At 52.7% G+C, this 10,527-nt stretch overlaps 1 protein-coding gene across 3 annotated transcripts in view; it reads right to left on the bottom strand.

Annotated features, from left to right (window-relative positions):
- RSU1 (Ras suppressor protein 1) overlaps positions 1-579 on the bottom strand; it is a 133,522-nt gene extending 132,943 nt beyond the window's left edge. The window contains exons 1-2 of one of the 3 annotated variants that reach the window (XM_063450775.1): positions 506-579; positions 78-194 (exon numbers count right to left, since the gene is read on the bottom strand). In XM_063450775.1, coding sequence (XP_063306845.1) covers positions 78-186 — 109 coding nt within the window. In that variant the 5' untranslated portion in view covers positions 187-194; positions 506-579. The other 2 variants (XM_063450776.1, XM_063450774.1) reach the window with 2 other exon arrangements.
- Between the last annotated feature and the right edge of the window lie 9,948 nt (positions 580-10,527).

Below are 10,527 nucleotides of genomic sequence, written 5' to 3' on the forward strand. Positions count from 1 at the left end.
TCCATATCACACAATAACAGTTTCAATGACTGACTATCCTTTTAATATGATATTATTGAATGAGAGATTCCACTTACACAAGCCTGGGACATCCAGCATATTAGAGATGCCTCTCTCACACATGTCAACCTCGGGCACATTCTTCTCTCTGCTTTCCTCCACTATCTTCTTCAATGATTTCGACATCTCGGTTTCTAAATAAAAAAAAATGAAATATGAGTAAACAATATAATAGTGACTTTATCAGCTGTGAGCACTATGTATTTTAGAATTCCATGCCCGAGCCTGTTACAGATTGGCACTCCACATTAACCCTTTAAATCCCTGAAATATTTAACCCCTGCGTTTTACCCCCTGTTCCTAGGAGGATACGGCAGAGAAGTTTAGTTTATAAAGTTCGGTTAGGTTATTACACAGCAGGAGATGGGTTCTCAGTAGATGCAGTCCCTCACTCTCTCACACACACACCCTACAGGAAGTAGCCTGAGGCTGTAACATTACTCACTATCCTAATAAGGCAAATTCCACTCCAGCATCTGGAACGCTCGCTCAGTAGCTGGGCTGGATGGAACGCACAGGAACGGACCAATCAGAACGCGGGGAACGTCCTCTTTCCTCTACACGCGGCCAGTGGGGAGTCGGAGTGCTCAGTGTTGGCCAATCAGAATCCTGTGTGGGGCTACAATGTATCCAATGCGGAGGGAAAGGAAGCGCTTTAGGTTTCATATAGGCTGTTGCTGTGTTTTGCTTCCGACGTGCAGGGATACATTGTAACTGTTCCGGGGGGCTTGGGAGTCACTGTAACCGAGGCACTGTGCCAGAGGAGGGGGTCACTGAGTGAGGGGTAACTTAATACTGTGCCAGAGGAGGGGGTCACTGAGTGAGGGGTAACTTGATACTGTGCCAGAGGAGGGGGTCACTGAGTGAGGGTTAACTTCACACTGTGCCAGAGGAGGGGGTCACTGAGTGAGGGTTAACTTCACACTGGGCCAGAGGAGGGGTCACTGAGTGAGGGGTAACTTGACACTGTGCCAGAGGAAGGGGTCACTGAGTGAGGGGTAACTTAATACTGTGCCAGAGGAGGGGGTCACTGAGTGAGGGGTAACTTGATACTGTGCCAGAGGAGGGGGTCACTGAGTGAGGGGTAACTTAATACTGTGCCAGAGGAGGGGGTCACTGAGTGAGGGGTAACTTGATACTGTGCCAGAGGAGGGGGTCACTGAGTGAGGGGTAAATTGATACTATGCCAGAGGAGGGGGTCACTGAGTGAGGGTTAACTTCACACTGTGCCAGAGGAGGGGTCACTGAGTGAGGGGTAACTTGACACTGTGCCATAGGAAGGGGTCACTGAGTGAGGGGTAACTTAATACTGTGCCAGAGGAGGGGGTCACTGAGTGAGGGGTAACTTGATACTGTGCCAGAGGAGGGGGTCACTGAGTGAGGGGTAACTTGATACTGTGCCAGAGGAGGGGGTCACTGAGTGAGGTGTCACTTAACACTGTGCCAGAGGAAGTGGTCACTGAGTGAGGGGTAACTTAATACTGTGCCAGAGAAGGGGGTCACTGAGTGAGGGGTAACTTCTTACTGTGCCAGAGGAGGGGGTCACTGAGTGAGGGGTTACTTCTTACTGTGCCAGAGGAGGGGGTCACTGAGTGAGGGGTAACTTGTCACTGTGCCAGAGGAGGGGGTCACTCAGTGAGGGGTAACTTGACACTGAGCCAGAGGAGGGGGGTCACTGAGTGAGGGGTAACTTCTCACTGTGCCAGAGGAGGGGGTCACTGAGTGAGGGGTAACTTAATACTGTGCCAGAGGAGGGGGTCACTGAGTGAGGGGTAACTTGATACTGTGCCAGAGGAGGGGGTCACTGAGTGAGGGGTAAATTGATACTATGCCAGAGGAGGGGGTCAATGAGTGAGGGTTAACTTCACACTGTGCCAGAGGAGGGGTCACTGAGTGAGGGGTAACTTGACACTGTGCCATAGGAAGGGGTCACTGAGTGAGGGGTAACTTAATACTGTGCCAGAGGAGGGGGTCACTGAGTGAGGGGTAACTTCTTACTGTGCCAGAGGAGGGGGTCACTGAGTGAGGGGTAACTTAATACTGTGCCAGAGGAGGCGGTCACTGAGTGAGGGGTAACAAGATACTGTGCCAGAGGAGGGGGTCACTGAGTGAGGGGTAACTTGATACTGTGCCAGAGGAGGGGGTCACTGAGTGAGGTGTCACTTAACACTGTGCCAGAGGAAGTGGTCACTGAGTGAGGGGTAACTTAATACTGTGCCAGAGGAGGGGGTCACTGAGTGAGGGGTTACTTCTTACTGTGCCAGAGGAGGGGGTCACTGAGTGAGGGGTAACTTGTCACTGTGCCAGAGGAGGGGGTCACTCAGTGAGGGGTAACTTGACACTGAGCCAGAGGAGGGGGGTCACTGAGTGAGGGGTAACTTCTCACTGTGCCAGAGGAGGGGGTCACTGAGTGAGGGGTAACTTAATACTGTGCCAGAGGAGGGGGTCACTGAGTGAGGGGTAACTTGATACTGTGCCAGAGGAGGGGGTCACTGAGTGAGGGGTAAATTGATACTATGCCAGAGGAGGGGGTCACTGAGTGAGGGTTAACTTCACACTGTGCCAGAGGAGGGGTCACTGAGTGAGGGGTAACTTGACACTGTGCCATAGGAAGGGGTCACTGAGTGAGGGGTAACTTAATACTGTGCCAGAGGAGGGGGTCACTGAGTGAGGGGTAACTTGATACTGTGCCAGAGGAGGGGGTCACTGAGTGAGGGGTAACTTGATACTGTGCCAGAGGAGGGGGTCACTGAGTGAGGGGTAACTTGATACTGTGCCAGAGGAGGGGGTCACTGAGTGAGGTGTCACTTAACACTGTGCCAGAGGAAGTGGTCACTGAGTGAGGGGTAACTTAATACTGTGCCAGAGAAGGGGGTCACTGAGTGAGGGGTAACTTCTTACTGTGCCAGAGGAGGGGGTCACTGAGTGAGGGGTAACTTGTCACTGTGCCAGAGGAGGGGGTCACTCAGTGAGGGGTAACTTGTCACTGTGCCAGAAGAGGGGGTCACTGAATGAGGGGGTAACTTGACACTGTACCAAAGGCAGGGCCACTGAGTGAGGGGTAACTTCTCACTGTGCCAGAGGAGGGGGTCACTGAGTGAGGGGTAACTTGACACTGAGCCAGAGGAGGGGGTCACTGAGTGAGGGGTAACTTCTCACTGTGTCAGAGGAGGGGTCACTGAGTGAGGGGTAACTTAATACTGTGCCAGAGGAGGGGGTCACTGAGTGAGGGGTAACTTGATACTGTGCCAGAGGAGGGGGTCACTGAGTGAGGGGTAACTTGATACTGTGCCAGAGGAGGGGGGTCACTGAGTGAGGTGTCACTTAACACTGTGCCAGAGGAAGTGGTCACTGAGTGAGGGGTAACTTAATACTGTGCCAGAGGAGGGGGTCACTGAGTGAGGGGTAACTTCTTACTGTGCCAGAGGAGGGGGTCACTGAGTGAGGGGTAACTTAATACTGTGCCAGAGGAGGGGGTCACTGAGTGAGGGGTAACTAGATACTGTGCCAGAGGAGGGGGTCACTGAGTGAGGGGTAACTTGATACTGTGCCAGAGGAGGGGGTCACTGAGTGAGGTGTCACTTAACACTGTGCCAGAGGAAGTGGTCACTGAGTGAGGGGTAACTTAATACTGTGCCAGAGGAGGGGGTCACTGAGTGAGGGGTTACTTCTTACTGTGCCAGAGGAGGGGGTCACTGAGTGAGGGGTACCTTGTCACTGTGCCAGAGGAGGGGGTCACTCAGTGAGGGGTAACTTGACACTGAGCCAGAGGAGGGGGGTCACTGAGTGAGGGGTAACTTCTCACTGAGCCAGAGGAGGGGGTCACTGAGTGAGGGGTAACTTCTCACTGAGCCAGAGGAGGGGTCACTGAGTGAGGGGTAACGTGACACTGTGCCAGAGGAGGTGGTCACTGAGTGAGGGGTAACTTCTTACTGTGCCAGAGGAGGGGGTCACTGAGTAACGGTTAACTTACTACTGTGCCAGAGGAGGGGGTCACTGAGTGAGCGGTAACTTTTCACCGTGCCAGAGGGGGTCACTGAGTGAGGGGTTACTTAATACTGTTCCAGAGGAAGCGGTCACTGAGTGAAGGGTAACTTAATACTGTGCCTGTGGAGTGGGTCACTGAGTGAGGGGTAACTTGATACTGTGCCAGAGGAGGGGGTCACTGAGTGAGGGGTAACTTGCCACTGTGCCAGAGGAGGGGGTCACTGAGTAAGGGGTAACTTCTCACTGTGTCAGAGGAGGGGTAACTTGTCACTGTGTCAGAGGAGGGGGTTACTGAGTGAGGAATAACATGATACTGTGCCAGAGGAGGGGGTCACTCAGTGAGGGGTAACTTGTCACTGTGCCAGAAGATGGGGTCACTGGATGAGGGGGTAACTTGACACTGTGCTAGAGAAAGGGGTCACTGAGTGAAGGGTAACTTGTCACTGTGCTAGAGGAAGGGGTTACTGAGTGAGGGGTAACTTCTCACTGTGCCAGAGGAGGGGGTCACTGAGTGAGGGGTATCTTGACACTGAGCCAGAGGAGGGGGTCACTGAGTGAGGGGTAACTTCTCACTGAGCCAGAGGAGGGGGTCACTGAGTGAGGGTTAACTTCTCACTGTGCCAGAGGAAGGGGTCACTGAGTGAGGGGTAACTTAATACGGTGTCAGAGGAGGGGTCACTGAGTGAGGGGTAACTTGACACTGTGCCAGAGGAGGTGGTCACTGAGTGAGGGGTAACTTGACACTGTGCCAGAGGAGGTGGTCACTGGGTGAGGGGTAACCTGGTACTGTGCCAGAGGAAGGGGTCACTGAGTGAGGGGTAACCTGTCACTGAGTGAGGGGTAACCTGTCACTGAGTGAGGGGTAACTTTTCACTGTGCCAGAGGAGGGGGTCACTGAGTGAGGGGTAACTTGATACTGTGCCAGAGGAGGGGGTCACTGTGTGAAGGGTAACTTGATACTGTGGCAGAGGAAGGGGTCACTGAGTGAGGGGTAACTTTTCACTGTGCCAGAGGAAGGGGTCACTGAGTGAGGGGTAACTTTATACTGTGCCAGAGGAGGTCGTCACTGAGTGAAGGGTAACTTGACACTGTGCCAGAGGAGGGGTCACTGAGTGAGGGGTAACTTGGACTGTGCCAGAGGAGGGGGTCACTGAATGAGGGGGGTATCTTGGTACTGTGCCAGAGAAGGTTGTCATTGAGTGAGGGGTAACTTGACACTGAGCCAGAGGAGGGGGTCACTGAGTGAGGGGTAACTTCTCACTGAGCCAGAGGAGGGGGTCACTGAGTGAGGGGTAACTTCTCACTGTGCCAGAGGAAGGGGTCACTGAGTGACAGGTAACTTAATACTGTGTCAGAGGAGGGGTCACTGAGTGAAGGGTAACTTGAAACTGTGCCAGAGGAGGTGGTCACTGAGTGAGGGGTAACTTGGTACTGTGCCAGAGGAAGGGGTCACGGAGTGAGGGGTAACTTGTCACGGAGTGAGGGGTAATTTGTCACGGAGTGAGGGGTAACTTGTCACTGTGCCAGAGGAGGGGGTCACTGAGTGAGGGGTAACTTGTCACTGTGCCAGAGGATGGGGTCACTGAATGAGGGGGTATCTTGGTACTGTGCCAGAGGAGGTTGTCATTGAGTGAGGGGTAACTTGACACTGTGCCAGAGGAGGGGGTCACTGAGTGAGGGGTAACTTCTCACTGTGCCAGAGAAAGGGGTCACTGAGTGAGCGGTAACTTGACACTGTGCCAGAGGAGGGCGTCACTGAGTGAGGGGTAACTCAATACTGTGCCAGAGGAGGGGGTCACTGAGTGAGGGGTAACTTGACACTGTGCCAGAGGAGGGGGTCACTGAGTGAGGGGTAACTTGACACTGTGCCAGAGGAAGGGGTCACTGAGTGAAGGGTAACTTAATACTGTGCCAGAGGAGGGGGTCACAGAGTGAGATGTAACTTGATACTGTGCCAGAGGAGGGGGTCACTGAGTGAGGGGTAACTTGATACTGTGCCAGAGGAGGCGGTCACTGAGTGAGGTGTAACCTAATACTGTGCCGAGGAAGTGGTCACTGAGTGAGGGGTAACTTAATACTGTGCCAGAGGAGGGGGTCACTGAGTGAGCGGTAACTTAATACTGTGCCAGAGTGAGGGGTAACTTAATACTGTGCCAGTGGAGTGGGTCACTGAGTGAGGGGTAACTTCTTACTTTGCCAGTGGAGTGGGTCACTGAGTGAGGGGTAACTTAATACTGTGCCAGAGGAGGGGGTCACTGAGTAAGGGTTAACTTAATACTGTGCTAGAGGCGGGGGTCACTGAGTAAGGGTTAACTTAATACTGTGCCAGAGGAGGGGGTCACTGAGTGAGAGGAGGTAGTCGGCCAGATCCACAACCCCCTGATATGGGAACTCTGACCACCACATTATCTCCCCAGCAACTCTGAGAACCCCAGACAGAAGGAGTAGTCGATTCTTCTTTCCAGCAGCAGGTGCCCCCGGAGTTTGGGGTTGGCTGAGAAAGTGCCCTACTGCCAGCTGTGGTTTTGATTCAGCTGTGTTTTAACAGTTTAAGTAGGAACTGTTGACTAACTAGTAAGTACATTCATTCTGGATTTCCTTCTGTGTTAGTCTCCTTTAAAAGGGGGAGAAATATGATGGATACCACTTTGCACTGGGGTTTTGGGCGACCTTGATTACCTTTGGGAAGGCTGGGTCAAGAGGAACCACTGGGTCAGACACCGTCATCCAACTCTTTCCATGGATCTGGTAGATTGGGGCCCACCAGCATAAGTATCTGTTTGGTAGTAGGTTTGGGATGTGTGGGCCAGGTGAAGACAGTGTTTCTGATTTATTTACCTCCTCTTATGTCTGTCATCCTGTGCCTATTTGGGATACAAGGTGACCAGTAATAACAGCCTGCTCCGGCAGACCTCCAGGACCAAGCCTAACTTTGGGGCTTTGTGTGGCCAAAATGCAGATCAGGCGATGACTATCAGCTGGACATCTTGGTGCAGGTAGAAGTATGATTGTCTTAGTATGCAGACCTCTTTTCACTGGGAATCTGTTATAGGATGAATACATATTTGGAGATAGAGGGCATTGTATCTTGTGCAGTGTTTGTTTTAGTTGTTGTATGGTACTTTTGGAAGATGTTATTTCCTTTCTTTGGTGAGTAGCACATTGTATGTACTTAATGTATTGTATGACTCACTATTGTTTGCTAAGTAAGTTTTCTGGTATTAATATGTGTGTGTTTCCACAATAAAGTCAGTCTTACATTCACCCTTTACCATGTCTCGACTGGTTCTTCGTGGGAACTGCATTTCCCTGCATCAAGCTTTGGGCTGATGTCTGGGTATAGAGGGGATACACTGCATAAAAGCTATAATCACTGCATTTGGATCCTGGTGGGAAACTTTGGATTGAGTCGATGGCTTGAAGAAGCTGTGCCTGGTGGAGGTACCCATTCGGGGTACAGGAAGGTCTGTTACTAGAGATGTCGCGAACATAAAAGTTTCCATTCGCGAATGGCGAACACGAATTTCCGCAAATGTTCGCGAACCGCCATAGACTTCAATAGGCAGGCGAATTTTAAAACCCACAGAGACTCTTTCTGGCCACAATAGTGATGGAAAAGTTGTTTCAAGGGGACTAACACCTGGACTGTGGCATGCCGGAGGGGGATCCATGGCAAAACTTCCATGGAAAAGGGGGGCGGAGCTTGAACTCGGAGCTGAGCAGCTGCATGCCGAGCGAGCTCCTGCAAAACCTGACACTTATCGGGGTAATACCCCAATTTCCAGCCTGAATGTGGGCATCTATATCCATAAACCCACCTGGGGACAAGCTGCTGATCACACAGACCCCACTCTCGAACCTCTGAGACGCAGTAAGCCCGCGGAGACGAGCTGAGGCCTGCGAGTGACCGGGTGGAGAAAAAGGCGGCCGCTTTGTCTCCGAAATCTCTACACAAAGACCTCCAAACAGAGGCAGGCGACGGCGAACGTGATGGGACGAAAAACTGAAAAGCCCAAGCAGGACAGGCCACGGCAAAACCCGAGCATAGGAGACCTATGGAGACAGGCACGGATTGCGGTGAGTCCAAACATGGCCACCCTTCATGATGAGGATAGCTCTGACATGTCCGACGATTTTTCAACCGGACTGGAGGTAGAGCCCCCACCCGCACCAAAGGTCCCCCCCTCCACTCCCCCGCAACCCGACTCACCCCCGGTCACCATAGCGGTCATGAAAGACCTGCTCACCTAACATTCCTAAATTGTTTGGAATAACGTGCTTTTAAACATCACACACTTCACAGTGACAGACCAAACTCCCCGTTTAACGCACCGCAAACAACCGCAAACAGTCCATTTGCACAACCGCAAACTCCCCATTTGCACAAGGTTGGATACCAAGCTAGCCATGTCCCGTTCTTTGTCCACACTGATGTCATTGAAGGTCTCTTCCTTCACCCAGCCACGTACAACACCAAGGGTCCCCGAAAGGTAACAACAAGCCCCCTGGGACGCCTGCTGTGTTTGGTCTTCCACCTCCTCAAAGCCACCTTCGTCCTCTGACTCCTCTTCTTCAGACTCCTCTCTCTGCGTTGCCTCTCTCTGTTGACACAGACATACACACAGCATGACACAGACAGACACACACACACAGCATGACACAGACACACACACACAGCATGACACAGACACACACACAGCATGACACAGACAGACACACACACACAGCATGACGCAGACACACACACACAGCATGACGCAGACACACACAGCATGACACAGACAGACACACACAGCATGACACAGACAGACAGACACACACACACACACACAGCATGATACAGACACACACACACACACACAGCATGACACAGACACATACACACACCATGACAGACAGACACACACACAGCATGGAAGTTCCATGCTGTGTGTGTGTCTGTCTGTCATGGTGTGTGTATGTGTCTGTGTCATGCTGTGTGTGTGTGTGTGTCTGTCTGTCTGTCTGTGTCATGCTGTGTGTGTCTGTGTCATGCTGTGTGTGTGTGTGTGTGTGTGTGTTCCATGATGGAACACACACACACACACAGCATGACACACACACTCCCACTGACATACATATTTTTTAGTACCTGTGGGTGGGCAGACTGGTCGCTGTGCTGGCGGCCGCAGGGAGAACTTGAAAGGCGGCCGCAGGGGAAGCTCTTCATGAGGCCGGTAGCAGGCTCTTCTGGGGGAGCAGGCTGTTCTGTCTCTGCTCCCCCTCCCTCGCGCGCAGCTTAATGAGACCGGAGCCAGAATATGACGTCATATTCCAGCCCCGGTCTCTTTCTAGCGCGAGGGAGGGGGAGCAGAGACAGAACAGCCTGCTCCCCCAGAAGAGCCTGCTACCGGCGTCATGAAGAGCTTCCCCTGCGGCCGCCTTTCAAGTTCTCCCTGCGGCCGCAGGTCACCCCGGCCCCAGATGCCGACGGCCCACCGGGAAATTTCCCGGTATCCCGGTGGGCCAGTCCGGCCCTGCTTACAAGGGAACACCTGAAATGGCCACACACCTTCCTGGCCTGCTTCAGGATGTCCTGTAAGCCTGGGTACTTATGCACAAAGCGTTGGATGATCAGATTACACACTTGTGCCATGCACAGCACATGTGTCAACTTGCCCAAATTCAATGCCTCCCTGGGCCGGCCTTAGGGGTGTGTGAGCTGTGCGGCCGCACAGGGCGCTATGGAGCAGGGGGCGCCCTGCGGCCGCACAGCTCACACGGGCCAGCCGGGATTTAAAAATAAAATAAAAATTGTGGCGGGGGCGGGGCTTACCGTGCGGCGGGGGCAGAGCTAAAATGCCATGTAACTGCTGCAGGGGAAGCAGGAAGGAGTCCTGCTTCCCCCAACAACCAGAATCCAGGACCTGCACTGCCTCCACAAGGAACAGAGGTAACTATGTGATTGTCTGCTTGTGTGTGTGACTGTGTGTGTGTCTGTGTGTGTGTGACTGTGTGTTTGACTCTCTGTGTGTGTGACTGTCTGTGTGTATTTGACTGTCTGCCTGTGTGTGTGACTCTGTGTGTATTTGACTGTCTGCCTGTGTGTGTGACTCTGTGTGTATTTGACTGTCTGCCTGTGTGTGTGACTCTGTGTGTATTTGACTGTCTGCCTGTGTGTGTGTGACTGTCTGTGTGTGTGGCTGTCTTTCTGTGTGTGTGGCTGTCTGCCTGTGTGTGACTGTTTTCCTATGTGTGTGTGTGTGACTGTCTGCCTGTGTGTGTGTGACTGTCTGCCTGTGTGTGTGTGGCTGTGTGTGTGACTGTCTGCCTGTGTGTGTGTGTGTGTGACTGTCTGTGTGTGTGACTGTCTGTGTGTGGCTGTCTGCCTGTGTTTGTGTGGATGTCTGCCAGTGTGTGTTTGACTGTGTGTGTGTGTGTGTGTGTGGCTGTCTGCCTGTGTGTTTGTGTGTGGCTGTGTGTGTGTGTGACTGCCTGCCT

This window comes from Pelobates fuscus, chromosome 4 (assembly GCF_036172605.1).
Source record: "Pelobates fuscus isolate aPelFus1 chromosome 4, aPelFus1.pri, whole genome shotgun sequence".
In the NCBI taxonomy this organism is placed as follows: Eukaryota; Metazoa; Chordata; class Amphibia; order Anura; family Pelobatidae; genus Pelobates; species Pelobates fuscus.